General features: G+C 40.2%; 2 protein-coding genes across 2 annotated transcripts; one reads left to right on the forward strand and one right to left on the reverse strand.

The window, feature by feature from the left end:
- Positions 1–360: 360 nt before the first annotated feature.
- On the reverse strand, positions 361–9,660 carry LOC137991106 (actin nucleation-promoting factor WAS-like). Its single transcript, XM_068836227.1, has 11 exons — positions 9,571–9,660; positions 8,658–8,798; positions 7,736–7,822; positions 7,120–7,219; positions 5,839–6,093; positions 4,782–4,988; positions 4,161–4,220; positions 3,853–3,915; positions 1,589–2,031; positions 1,073–1,178; positions 361–428 (listed from the first exon to the last, which is right to left on the reverse strand). The coding sequence occupies exons 1-11, from the start codon at positions 9,658–9,660 to the stop codon at positions 361–363; spliced, it is 1,620 nt and encodes a 539-aa protein (XP_068692328.1).
- A 1,868-nt stretch (positions 9,661–11,528) lies between these two features.
- Positions 11,529–14,049, forward strand: LOC137991108 (nuclear receptor subfamily 2 group F member 1-B-like). Its single transcript, XM_068836228.1, has 3 exons — positions 11,529–11,979; positions 12,255–12,803; positions 13,658–14,049. The coding sequence occupies exons 1-3, from the start codon at positions 11,571–11,573 to the stop codon at positions 14,047–14,049; spliced, it is 1,350 nt and encodes a 449-aa protein (XP_068692329.1). The 5' UTR covers positions 11,529–11,570.
- Positions 14,050–14,203: the final 154 nt, after the last annotated feature.

Genomic DNA, 14,203 nt, shown 5'->3' on the forward strand with positions numbered 1-14,203 from the left:
CCTCAGTTCGAAGAGCCAATAAAAACAGAGCTATGACAGTCATTGTTTTACCCACACGATCAGGCTGAGAAATCGGTAATGGCGGACTGCGAGGAGAGATTGGCAGTTGACTCATCGGACGAAAGTTCTGATACGGTCGATGTCTCGTCGAGTGAATATAGCGCATCCTCTGATAGCGAAAGTGATGGGCTCCTGTTGCGCCTTAAGGTTGATAGAGCTCCGCACAAAAGGTAGCACTTTGATTTTTGAAAGTGTACAAATTCAATGTGCACCATATTTTTGATAAACAAAACTCCAATTTAATAATGAAAGAAGCATAGATATCGTTAATTCGTCGATCCTCGACTGCGAAACGAGTCATTAATCGGACCAGAAGTCTTCATCGTCATCTTCCCAGAACTCTTCATCCATATCAGAATCGTCTTCATCTACGGATAGAAGAAAATTGTTTTCAATTTCTGTCAAACGCGACGGCAACGCACGTTTCGACTGAGTGAAGTCGAAAAGAAAGAAAAAGGAGCGTGGCAGAGGCCGAGTAGTTACGGTGATGGACGAGGACTACCAACCCGGAGATCTCAGGTGATCAATATTTAAACTCACCCCACAATTTTACTGCACCGTTCGATAGACAGGTATTGAGAATGCAGATTGCAGCTATGGGATATTACATTAAAATAACACCAAATTCTCATGAACTTTTAGACCGTGGGAGTAAAACGCCCATTACCAGCTGCAATGGTACAAAAACCGCCACACTGGAGAGCAAATTGCGCATTGGGGCATCTAAAAGAAAGCAACTTAATTAAAATTTTCTTTGTTTTAGATGTCCCAGTGGTCAAGTTGCTCTCCAGTATGGCGGTTTTTGTACCACGTGATCGTCAGCTGCAAAGGGTGTATTGTAATTGCTAGTGCCCGTTCAACTTCTCAGCTGTGCTTGTGAATGACTGATTCGTCTGCCTTCTGCCAGATGGGATTCTTAAAACGTTTCAGTAACTTGATTCTTGCCTCTGAAAAGCTCCGGAGGTAAGAGGCCAATTAAATGCCTTTTCAAAATGTTCCTCATCTCACTTACCCGAGGAATGCATAACTTTGTGCCGTTCGTCTAATGCTCTTGCTAAGTTTCCCATCATTCCTGTAAATTCTTCTTTTTGTGGTTTTTGAACAGCCGTTCGATCAACCTGCAACGCCAAGACATGATTTTTGTTTAATACACAAAAGAACAAGTCAATTGGTAATACGATGTTTCACCATACAAGCGGGAAATACATTTCGCCTAAAAGCGTTTTCAATATGTGAAATATTGCCTTACTACTTCTTTAATTAATGTTGTCCCAATGAACATGCGATGACGTTCTCAAAAAGATGGCTAACAGTTATCAGAGATGTGAAAATCATCAGCATGTGTGTGAAGAATTTAACCAAAAATTTGACCATGCGTGAGCTTGTCGTTTCTATTTTGAACAAATACACCTTATACTTTTTGATCTTCAAGACAGGTCGCACTTTGGCTGCAGTATTTCCTTGTTGCTTTCTGGAGAACCGACTGTTGATTACAAGATTTTTAAACCTTATAGTCTTCGTGCTGTACCTTTTTGAGCGTCGTTCCCGCCAGTATGCTGTCAAGAAGACCTCCACCCCCAGGGCTTGGCTCATTAAACCCTTGTCCGCTAATGGGACCCGAGCTTTCAGGGAAGGGCATATCTAACTGAGGGCGAGGTGGTGGGGGTGGTGGTGGTGGCGGTGGGGGAGCGGCGAGTGCCGACATTGGCTCCGCTCCAGTAGCCTGTGGGGGAGGTGGAGCTTGCATTGCTGGTACAGCAGGCTGGGCCTGAGTATACTCTGGAGCAGGGGGAGGTGGAGGAGCTACGCTTGGAGGGGGTGGGGCTTGAGCAGGCTGTACTGATTGAGCAGACTTTGTTAATGGAGCAGGAGGTGCTGATGGAGCAAGCTGTTCTGTTCGAGTGGGCTGCGTTGATGAAGCAGGTTGCGTCGATGGTTGGGTTGGGGCTGCCGGCGCAGATGTCGGTGGACCTGGAATAAGAGAGAACGAATAGGAGTTACTACAAAATCAAAAATGCCAGAGCCACATCTTGATGTTTAAATTAAGTTTATACTGATGGTTTTAATTCAGCTTAAAGGTAAAGAAATGACTTATTTTCTTAGTATCGTTATTATTTTCCTTGACTTCATCCGAAACGTGCTCAAATTGCCCGTTACTCGCTCACATTTCCCTATTATCCCTACACTATTTCTTACCAGTCCCAGCATATCAAAATCAACACTTGCGTTTCCACATTTCTTCGTATTGTTACCAGAATCTCCCTCTTAAAACCATTCGTGGGCAAACGCCACGTACCGTCCTCACAACACATCACTCGAATTCCGTAGCGAGGTGTACATAAACTTTAGGCGAGTATGTGGCCTTCCATGTTTGCATTTGAGCTCAAAAATGACCTAATAAATACTGCATAAAGAAAGCCTTCAATTGATGCCAGAGTTAACGACGGAAGACAAGGTTCAGGGGCACCCAACGAGAATATAGTTCAAAACCACTTAGTTAAACATAGCATTATTAAACGTATTTTAGTATTTAAACAGTAGATATAGGCATATTTTTATCCCCTAAAAATTTTTCATCTGTTCGGATTTCCTAGCTGAAAGTCTAGTGATTCGAAAATAATAGGGATTAAGACTTACCTTTTTGAAAATTTCAGCCAGAAAAAAGACTCCCGAAAATTCTTGGTGACCGTTTTAGGGTAAAAATCCGTTAAAAGTGGGCAATTATACCATTTTCCAGATGTTCGAAAATCATAGGATAGGCAGGCAAGCAAGAAATTTTACAACAAATGTTCCGAAAATAAATTCTAGATCTCAATTCGTCTTCCGAACAGATATTTTCCGAAAATTGACGATGGGTGCCCCTGAAGGTTGTTGTTCGCTTTCTCAGCATCTTTCTTTTCAACGTTCTTGCTTTCGTCTCAAACAGGGTGCTACCTTGTTGCGTTGATGAGGGTGTTGCTTGTGTGGGAGTTTTTCCTTTTGGCTTTCGTTTGAATAGAAACGACAAAAGCCCTGCAAGCAGAAGAAAACTCAGTAAGGGTGAAAAGGAGAAAGTGATTTCTTGACTTGACTAATCTCATTATTAGTTTGGTTTGTAATGTATGTAAAATGAATTAGATAAATAAATGAAAATATTTCAGCTCAGTGATATGGTCGTCAGATGTACTGATGTAATTAACACAAGGTTTGCACAACCTCGAAAAGTATTCCTCCAGTAAAAGATGACACTCCAAAAGGAAATCTCACGCATTGTCTCCAAAGTTTTTACAGCTGATTATGGCCCGTAACATTTAACAATTATTCCATGAGCGCACGTTGGATATGAGATGGTAAATAGCCATGGAGGCGCGTCGCGCCGAGTTGGATATAACCAGTCTCATATCCAGCAAGCGCAAATGGAATAATTGTTTTATTAAATTCCTTAAACTCCAAAAGTTTGGAAGTACGAAATACGAGCGAAGAAAGCGAGTAAATCCGAGCGAAATCGAAAAAACTTGATGAAGATGCGATGTTGTGTAATACCTGGTGGTCAGACAGACGCATGCTCATTACAAAAACATATCTTACCTTTTCGCGTATTTCTAAACGTCGGAATTGATCCAAACTTTCCACAAAAAGGGTTTTTTTGCTTTATTCAGAGAGAAATTTCGCCGGAATGTTAGCTTAGCAACGCTAAGCGCAATCATTTGCCATATAAGGTCAAACTAAGGTACATCAGCTGATAACCGAGATTGAGTAACCCAATCAGAGCACGAGAAATGCATTAACCGAGGTTGAGAATTTAATAATTACCCTTATCCTTTTTAGGCTTTTGCTTGGCTGGCTGAGGCGAAACATCAGGGCTTGGTGCTGCTTCTGCAAGTAGAGATATGCAATAATCAATAAGTGAGTCCCATGTACAAGTTGAATTTGTGGTCAATGATTCATAGCATTAAATAGTGCTTTCTTATCCAAAGAGTTCAAGTGGATTTTCATTTAAGCCAAACACTTAAAACATCGTAAAATTTCCATAAGACCCGCTAAAAGGAAGTCTACACTCTTAATTAAAATAAACGTGACATAAATATATTTGTATGAAAATTTTTCACTTGTTCACTTGCCTGTCTCCATGGTTGGTCCTTTTCCTAATGGTTGGTTTGGAGCCATTGCACTCACCTGATCTGCAATATGAAAGGAAATAATAATATTACAGAGCATCTTTATTCTGATGACCTTGTAAACTCAAAAGTAAACTTGTGCTATTCGTTTCATAGGCGCCAAAGGAAATTTAGTTGTGGTACGTTCTTTTAAAACCTGACATTCAGTTTCAATTCGGGTTTCTCTCCAAACCAATGTACGCATGTAGCGAGTCATATTTTCCCTGCATTGTTTTTTTCAAACGAGGTGAATTATTTAGAGATAAAGAGAGAGGTAAATCGTAGTTAAGAAGGGAGACCCACCTGGCTGCATGGGCCCTTTTTCAAAGGTAGAGTCACCCGCTACTATCCAAACACTTTTAGTTTTGACCTTACACAAATCAACCCTGTTAAATACATGAAGCACGTTTCAACGCTGTTGAGGTAAACGATGCGACGTTTGCGTCATTCAAAAGATCCGTAATGTTAACTACACTGAAAGTGCGCGGACCTTATCACTCGAAACAGCATTTCTCTCATAAACTGGGCCTTAATAATTCTGCATTTATCTTCAGTCATTTTTATCACTCATACTGACTTGCTTACCGTCGATGGGAGGGGCAGCTCTCTTCTCAGGAGGCCTCCTCTGTGGAGGAGGACCGCCTTGGTGTGATTCCTCACCGAGGCGTGGAGTAGTGATCTGAGGTGCAGCGCTTATATTTCTTGCTGGTGGTCTCGGCGTCCCTGGCCGCATCATGGAGACCTGGGTTGACATTTGTGGACGAATTTGAACTCCAGGAGCCCTGGGACGAGCTAAGAAAAAGTAGGGTTCTTAGACAATGACAATGAAGAAACATATTAGATTTCATTTCAGTTATTATTTACAGTCTGTTCTGTTACTTTTCGATAGTTTTCCTTTAATCATCTAGTATTTGAATTCAAATTAGTTGTAGCTAACATATTCTACCATAAATATCCAGGATAAATGTGTACATAGAAGCAATCCAATGTAAACTCTCATATTTTTCTTGAAGAAGGCTGGTTACAGTACGTTACGTTATGACGTAGAAATCAAATCTACGTTATGACGGCTCTTGCTCAAAATAGTTACTTTTAAGAAAAAGGTAGATGTTACTTTTACCATATAAATTAGAATTGCAACAGGGCAATTTACATGATAAAAGCAGTAAGGTCTGTATCAATGCAAAGTCACCGTCAGTCTCGCAACCATTCATAGCAAAAAAACTGTAAAATGGGTTAATTGAGTGATTGATCAGTCATTTAAGAGATCGAGAAATAAAGTATTTTCAAAAACCAATAAGAGCAAGGCTGATTGAACGGTGAAGAGAGACAATTTTATCTAAAGGCACTGCCTTTCTTAGTCAGGGTTTTACAAGCAAAGACAAGGGTTTGTAGAGACCTTACGTGTATTATGATACAATCCTTAAGACCAGAAATTCAACAGAATTAGCTGATGAAGAACAATAATAATGGGAATGGTAAAAATGGAAATTATATATATTTATATTGTTGATTAGATCTTTCACCAGGATCCAGTGCTTATGTTTTGTCACCCTGGTCCCGTTGCTGATGTGATTAAATATTTCAGACTTTTTTCAAAAAAGCATTCAGTGTAGTTTGGTCTCATTGTTAATATTCTTACGTGGCTGCATCATCATGGACCCCTGTGGTCTCATCATCATTCTTGGCCCGGCCATGCTTGGAACACCTTGTAACCTGGGCCTTGCCATCCCTGCTCGACCAATGGGACCTCCAACAAGCGACTGCATCTTCTGTAGTTTATGTAATTGTTGCATTTGTTGCATCTTTTGCCACTGCATCTGCTGCATCTGTTGCATTTGCTGCATTTGTTGCATTTGCATTTGTTGCTGGGCTAACTGACGCCGTTGACGAGCCTCTGTAAAAGTATCAAAATGCACTAGCTTTGTTGGGGACCCTAAATTGCTGATATCACTATATTCGCACATCGTATATAAACACGTCCTAAATGATATGGACGTACCTTGAGTGTTTGGAACTAGATTAAGACTTTTCTATTGCCTCGGTTGCAATGGAATGTATTGAGGGAAAAGTTGTAAATTTCGCAAGGACTTTTTACAAAATGTTTCATCTCGAAACGATGTCGAGTGCACTCTGATTTGTTAATTAGCGACCCCAATTGCAAATTGTGCTTGGTGTGTTTCGAAGGTGTGCTTCAGTGACGCTCCATTCGATTACCAAGATCTATAAAGAACTTAATATTCACCGCGTTTTCTCGATCCGCCCTGTATGCTGATCGGCACCTTGTTCGTTTTATGACAACTTAGTACTTTATTCAATTGATGGCCCCTCATTGTCAAAAATTAAAGTGGAAGAAAAAGGCCAAGCGTAATTAATTTACACAACGATTCTCAAACTATGTCATTTTAGAGGTATATTATCAACTACTTACTAATTAGTGGGGTCTTTAAGGGAATGAAAGCAAGTGGGTATAATGCTAGAATAGTGCCCTAGAGTATTATAAGCCAATCAGAGCTCTCATTATATCGCCAACGAGCACCATTTTTAACAACCCATAAAAGGTTCAAGTTGTTCTTTGTTATATATAAACAGGGACGAAAGCAGTGATATGCCACCTTGTAAATAACCTAGTTTACCATGTGTACTCTTTGATTATCCGAGTGAGTGTACCCCTGAAAACGATTGACGTTTCCACAACTTGACCGGGACTGAGTCATCTTTAGAGTCACGTGATGACTTGACAATGACTTCCACCGCTCAGGTTGTCGAAACGCTCAATCACCAACAACACTCAGGACTACACTATTCCAACGAGAAAACACATAGTGGTGTTGTATGTATGGTATGAAAAAGTTTCTTATTGTATTTTCGTTTGCTACTAGCCATCCTGACCAGATCCGACGGAAATCAGGCTTTGACTAACCTTGTCTTTTCCGCTTGAACTCATTTATCCTTTCCTTTATGGCTGCACGAAAGTCAGCAGCCTCCTGTTCGTCACAGAAATTAAGGCCGGCTCGACAGTCCTGGTACGAAACAGGTGAAGGCAAAGGTGTTTTACAGTTGCTGATGAGAGCAGAAAAGGATAGTGCTATCTCGGTTTAGGGCCGCATTCATGCCAGTGTCCAGAGAAACATGAAACACAGCTGGCCTCAGTTGTTCAAAAGGTGGATAACGCTATCCACCGCATAAATCATTATCCACTGGATAGCGCAATTGGTTACGCTATTACTTATCCACTGGATAGTGATTTATCCGACGGATAGCACTATCTAGCGTTTGAACGACTGGGACTTGGGCTTTTGTTCTTTCGCTTCTTCGTTTGGTGATTGGCTTAAAGGTTTGCGCCACGTTGTCACTCGTATGTGTTCGCTCTGCGTTATGATTGGCTTATTTTCTCACCTCTTTTGTGATTGGTTAAATGGAGTAATTGGTCTTTTTTTCGCGGCGCTTGGTTGAAAATGGCTCAAAATCATTTAAAACAAGAAATATTCTACAGAAATACAATATCATCACCATTATAGGTTGACGTTTCCACTCACGTGAGCATTGAAGGTATGAAATGTGGAAGTTGCAGTTTTATACTTGAATTGTTTATATATCTCTTGTTCCCACTCATTACCAGGGTTCTAAGGACAAATTGAAAACACACAACTAAATCTTCCTTTGATTAGTAAAATGGTCCGGCTGAATTGGTCAAACTCAAGAAAAAGAAAATATAAATAAAAAATAAATACTAAATAAAAACGGAAGTCAGTCATAATAACACCATAAGCAGAATTTGAGTTTTTGGAATTTGCTGTTCTCAAGTGAGCCGGTTTCCCATAAGGACTTCCTGGGAAAAGTAAGTAGTTTTCCTTTCATCTTAAAACAACGCAAATGAAATCCACATATCTTAAAAGTCCAATGTCGATACACCAACAGCAATGTTCACTGACGCATAAAACATAAATAAATAATTTGTATTTGGCTAATTTTTGCTAGTCTCTTTCTCCTTTTACGAGAAAATGGGTCGGACTGAAAGGATTCAGACTATGCCCATACTTAATTAAACAGGTTTCAAATATACTTGCAAATAACTACCTCGCAAGGTAGTTTGCATATTGAGGGACTATAGGTGGGGACAGCTCACCCCTGACGACTCGAAGTGATGCTTGTTCTGCTAAAAATGTTGAGGGAAAGAGAATGTACAAGAACAGATTTGTAAAACCCCAAAAGGGTATCTGCAAAGAATCACCAATGTTTTAATTGCCTTCGTCGGCCATTTCAACACTATCATAATATTCCGTAAGAATTTACAATTGCTCAAATATTTGAGAGTTAAAGCGGATCGCTCAAACGTGACAAAAACTTAACACCTTTTCCGTGGATTCCTTTTTAGAAATTCGAGGAAAATGATGTCAGTGAGAGAAATCTTCGCTCTTTGTTAGTAACATATTTTTTCCTGGAAAGGTTATGACTTACCGTAATATCCAGAACTTTGATGTAGTAGGATTTGGCAACACCGTCTTTTACGAGACAAACTACGCCAGTGGTAATGTGCACCCAAGTTTTTCTGTCTTTTGGTAAAGCAAGAAACAATTGAACCACTCCAGTTGCTATGGACTAGAAAATGCAAACGTACTTTTGATATCGGAACTGTGAAAGAAATGGATATATTTGAAGTGCGGGCAATAAACGAAAGAGAGAAATGATCCGCGCGCTTATCATTCTGGACCATGCAGTTCAGAAAGCAATTGTCTCTTAGAGACACCTAAAAAGTTCATTTATATCTTTCGTCTATAGCCCGCACTGTACATATATACCTTAGTTTCATCGAGTCCTTTCACGGGAAGACATGAGCCCAACAATTGGGCCTACTCCCTACTCTTTGGCTTTATAGCATTGCACGGGTACCGCAGAGGTCATGGGTTAGAGTTCTGTTGAAGCTATCTGAAATTTTCAGGTGTCTTTAAGGGACAATAAATGCTTTTTTATAGTAGCCCAGATAAATGCGAGAATCATTTTTCTCTTTTGTACATCGGAACTTTCTTTACGCTTTCTTCTTTCGTAAATCGAACAAAGCAAGCATTTGTAAAAGATGCCTAAATGGAAAAATATCTGGGCTGGAACTGAATTAAAGAAAGACTATTGAAATTTTCTGCATGCTGCTCTACCTGCCAAACAATTTAGCTTATTTCTTCAAACAGACCTTGTCCCAGATTGCATGCTTAATTAATAGCTTAGTTGATAATACAGAAAACAGCGTGATCACATGGTCATCATGAAACCCTCGACTTTTTTCAAGCTTCTTTGCAATTTGTACTGGCTAAGATCACTGCATGCTGCATGCAAGCAAACTATATCAGCCTGGAAAAATCAGTGACACCATACTTACAAATCGTTTCTGTCCCAATAATTCTCGAACTGTGTCATTTTCCTCGTCTGTAAGTAGTACAGAGACCACATGTTTCTTTTTCGCTGCCATTTTTGTGTAGTCTGTCAATTTGAAAACAACGTCTTCCGCAAAGTTTGTTTATTGACGTCAATTACTGTCCAACCAAGCGCGCGCAATTTGGTCAGACTCATTGAACAATTACAATGGATTACGTCAACAGGTAAATCTGAATCCCAATCGAGAAAGTATGAGCTGCCGTTAAAACCCAAATTACAAGAAATCGAAATAGTTCAGACAAAACAAAGTTGCTTCAAGTGTTGGTTGCGACATAGCATGGACACTTGTTAAAACAAGTGATACAGTTAAAGCACAAACGGACAAACAATCCTTGCTGGAGTAGTATAGGGTAAACGGAAACAATCCATCGAAAGCGGAATAGCAACTCGAAATGTTGAAATGGGACATGAAATGGTGGAAAGGTCAGAACATTTCCCCGTTCGAGCCTCGTTTCTTTTTTAGGCAACGGTTTTAAGTTGCTGTTTAACTGGGATGATCTTTGACTTTCACGTAGAAACAATTTTATACTGGCTATAAATTGATTGATGTTCGAGACTGGTTCATAGAAAAATTCACAATGCGTCAGATTTTTTCTCCAAATTTAACTCTACTATGTGACATAAAGAATATTATTTAGCCTTACTTAGGTTAAATTAACTGAAGAAAATTAAATAAGATTGCAATTTAAGAAATCAGAGCCCTAATGGATCTGGTGACGAGCATGATGGAAAACTGATCGTGCGCATGAGCAAATCAACGCAGACAGTTCGCAAATTAAAGTTCTCGGGATGTTCACTGTCTTGATATGTTTGTCGTTTAAAGACCAAGAAACCGTTTGTGGCAGGTTGAGGTCTTTGGCTAATTTAGACAACACAGAAATAGTTAGTGGACGCTTCACGGTTGAACAGGTCCAGTCAGAAAACGCAAAACAACCAGAAAACGTGCACATCGTGTTTATTCAAGACCGGCACGCTACGCGGTTTTAACTTTTTTACAATTGACACGATGTGGGCGTCTTACGTTTATAATGTTTCCTGTCTGCTTATTTCTCTTGGTTCAGGTCACTTTTCAATGTTTTGCTAAGTGGTATAGGTCCACCACCTCTTTATACAAGTCGGCACTCTCCAAATCCACATGCTTTACCTCGCCGATGGTAATGAAAAATTCATTTACCAGTGTTAACCAACTGTTATGAAAAATATCACCGCTTTCCCTTTGATGCAAGGAAATATAATTAAATGGTCTTTATACCTTTGAATTACGAGAAATGGTTTTATTTCCGAAAATTAATTTTAAATTCTGGAGACTTTTGTTCTATGTTCACCGCCGATACGTATTAAAATGCAGCATAGACCTAACCTGTTTGCCCTTTGGTCGATAGATTTTGACTTCCATCTTACACCTCACTTGAATAAAATAAAAAGGCCTTTTTCTCGCGTTAACCATACCGAGTACACATTTGTTCAGTACCTTTCAGCGCTTAACTTTTAAGTACGAAGTTTGTTGCATTGGCTTTGTCTTTGCGCCTACGAGTACGTGAGTGCATCCCATAAAGTAGAGAACTGGAATTCTGATTAACGTAAAACAATGAAAACTTCAGCAGAAACTTTACATTTCATTAGCTAAAAAGATTATCCCTTAAAAATACCCAGTCACAACAAATTAAAGTGCCAGAAGGACAATTAGGTTTCGCATAAACATTTTCATTATTATTTGACTGTGAGAGCTGATTTCAATGAAGCCTATGATAGTAACCCTCATACAAAGTAACGGGTAACGCGATAAATATTACATAATGAGCACAAAGAAAACTAATTGCTTTTGTTCATAAATTGCTTCTTCGCTCACGGTCCGACAATAGCCAGTCATGATTGTATTAATAGCGCGATCAGCCCCGTTAGTTGACGCTTACGACTCGAGTTAACCCTCGGTTCAAGTTTATTATGGATTGTTTTAAGGATGACACCACATCGACAATTGATGTAAACATTGGCGCTCTCACTGGTCTACCTCGAACCGAAAATCTGGCTGCAGAATTTTCAAACGGAGAGGATTCGCCTGTTCTTCTTGAAAATGCTTTCTATTCACCAGAGGATTGCTCGGAGAACGAAGAAGGTTCAAGAGCGCCTAAGCCCTCCATTGAGTGTGTCGTATGCGGCGATAAATCATCTGGCAAGCATTATGGAGTTTTTACATGCGAAGGATGCAAGAGTTTTTTCAAACGAAGCATTCGGCGCAATCTTTCGTACACTTGCAGAGGATTCAAGAACTGTCCCGTAGATATTCAACACAGGAATCACTGCCAATACTGCAGATTGAAAAAATGCATGAAAGTAGGGATGAGGAAGGATGGTAAACCACTAGCTTTTATTTCTTTTCTCAGTTGTGATCTTTCCCTGAGGCTGATCGCGTTAAGTGCTCCTCGTTTCTTGTACCATTCTTGTCTCAATTCATTGATTGATTGTATTTTTCTAACATGGAGTTATTTTCTTTTTGCCTACGCCCAATTTACAACTATGTTATTCATTAAGTTCTAATTTTGCTTCGTATTTCTCATTACAAAAGAACTGCTGTCGCGATTGCATTAAACTGAACTAAACATTCTTTAAAACGTTTTTCTTTTACAGCTGTCCAAAAAGGGCGCATCTCGACATCGCAATCAGACACCGCTAACTCTCTCCAAATGGGTCTGGGTGACATGCGCAATCCGCAATCCTTCTACTCCAGCTACATAACGTTGTTACTTCGTGCAGACACCATTGCGCGATACCAGCAATCCATCGGCATTCCTGCCAACATTGCAGGACTAGAAAATGCTTCGGAACTCGGCGTCAGGCTATTGGCTTCCATAGCTGAATGGGCCAAAAACATTCCGTTTTTCTCCGAGTTTACCCTCCCAGATCAATCAATTTTACTGCGTTCATGCTGGAGTGAGTTGTTCATACTGAGCGCTGCACAACACTGCTCACCATTTCACATGGCACAGCCGCTGACAATCAGCGCTTTGTCACCCTCTTCTAACGGTGACGTGTTAGCCGTGAGTAACGACGGACCAGTGGCGTTCGATTCTGCTGAAAATCAAAGATTATTCGAAGAACAGGTCGAGAAGCTTAAGAATTTGCATATAGATTCTGCAGAGTTTTGTTGCCTCAAGGCTATTATTTTATTTAATCCAGGTAAGCACGATTGCGTGAGTAACTGTAAGTTGCGTGCCGGGCGACAGGACGGCGCTCGTTATTGCGACTTTCTCTTTGCTTGCGCTCATTCCCTCCGCGCGCAGGTTACATTAACTTGTGTTGTACTTATAAAGGGAGAGTATTACGGTATTGCACATGTTCTAGCCGTAGCGAATGTCACCGTTTATAACCCAATCGGAAACGACGTTACAATTTGTGCGGGAAATTTACACGTATGCGTGAAAACTTCGCCCAGCCCAGCCCAGCCCAGCCCAGCCCAGCTCATTAGTGATTGTTTGAAAAATGGAAAAATTTTTACGCGAACGTGTAAATTTCCTTTAAGAATTATAAAGTCGCTTGCGATTGGCTCATAAACTTCCGCGATTGCAGATCACGCAGTAAAAACAGGTCACAACATAAAATGGGACCATTTTCAAGTTCTAGCAAATGGTAGCTCTGATTTGCATTGTAAAACAAAGGAAACTTTACTAATACGAGACCTTAAACCAGCTTTAAACGAAAACGTTGGCAGTGAAAAACTGTGGATTTATTAAACGGTCAGTTTTCACTGCTATCTATTTATCTTACTTTTTTAATCTTATTCTCTCCAGTTACCAGTCCTCTTAATTTTATATATATAATATTTGAATTTATTCTTCCGTCACTTCTGAAGGTCTATGTTGTAGCATACGAAACGTCAAGTCAAAAGTAAAATGCGCTTTATCATTATGTTTGTAGCCGCTGTTTGTTTTATGTTTTTGATCTTTTTTCCAAATGTTGAGTTACCTAGAAAACTATGCCCGACAAATATATGCCATGTGCATTTTTATGTTCTCTATATCCATTCTTTGCAGATTCCCAAGGACTCTCCAGCTATGCACACGTGGAAGGACTCCAAGAACGATCCCAGTGTGCGCTGGAAGATTATATTCGTACCCAGTATCCTAATCAACCAACGCGGTTTGGAAAACTCCTTCTCAGGCTCCCGTCTTTAAGGCTAATTCGCCCCGGCACAGTCGAAGCTCTTTTCTTTCCATCAGCTGGGTTGGGCAACACGGTGGAAAGTGCGGTGAATGAGATGTTGGTTATTTCTAGCAGTTCTCAGGTCGCGAACTCGCCGAATAATTGGCCAGCTTCACCAGTATTTCCTAATTGTTTTACTGCGGGTAACATAACAAACATTAGTGAAATAAACAACTTGCACAGCATGACTAGCACCAATATGAATGGTGGTACTGTGATGTAAGTATGGTTGGAGGTACTGTGCTCTGTCTAAAAATCGTTCTGCGCGCTGCGGAGACAAAGATCACGTCACCGTAGGCGGAAAAACAATCTCAAAATCGGCGAGGTAAATTTCTTGAGATGCGCTTGATTTGATCCATGGCGAAACAAGAGCGGTT

Source organism: Montipora foliosa, chromosome 2 (assembly GCF_036669935.1).
Source record: "Montipora foliosa isolate CH-2021 chromosome 2, ASM3666993v2, whole genome shotgun sequence".
Classification (NCBI taxonomy): Eukaryota; Metazoa; Cnidaria; class Anthozoa; order Scleractinia; family Acroporidae; genus Montipora; species Montipora foliosa.

What these genes read in the sequence shown, in the direction of transcription:
- LOC137991106 (XM_068836227.1), bottom strand. Translation starts at nt 9,660, where the DNA reads ATGGCAGCGAAAAAGAAACATGTGGTCTCTGTACTACTTACAGACGAG. An exon ending in TCAAAGTTCTGGATATTACG is followed by an intron (nt 7,823 to 8,657) that starts GTAAGTCATAAC and finishes ATTTGTCCTTAG; the next exon opens with AACCCTGGTAATGAGTGGGA. An exon ending in CGGGAACGACGCTCAAAAAG is followed by an intron (nt 1,179 to 1,588) that starts GTACAGCACGAA and finishes TTGGCGTTGCAG; the next exon opens with GTTGATCGAACGGCTGTTCA.
- LOC137991108 (XM_068836228.1), top strand. Translation starts at nt 11,571, where the DNA reads ATGGATTGTTTTAAGGATGACACCACATCGACAATTGATGTAAACATT. An exon ending in AGTAGGGATGAGGAAGGATG is followed by an intron (nt 11,980 to 12,254) that starts GTAAACCACTAG and finishes TTTCTTTTACAG; the next exon opens with CTGTCCAAAAAGGGCGCATC. An exon ending in TATTATTTTATTTAATCCAG is followed by an intron (nt 12,804 to 13,657) that starts GTAAGCACGATT and finishes CATTCTTTGCAG; the next exon opens with ATTCCCAAGGACTCTCCAGC.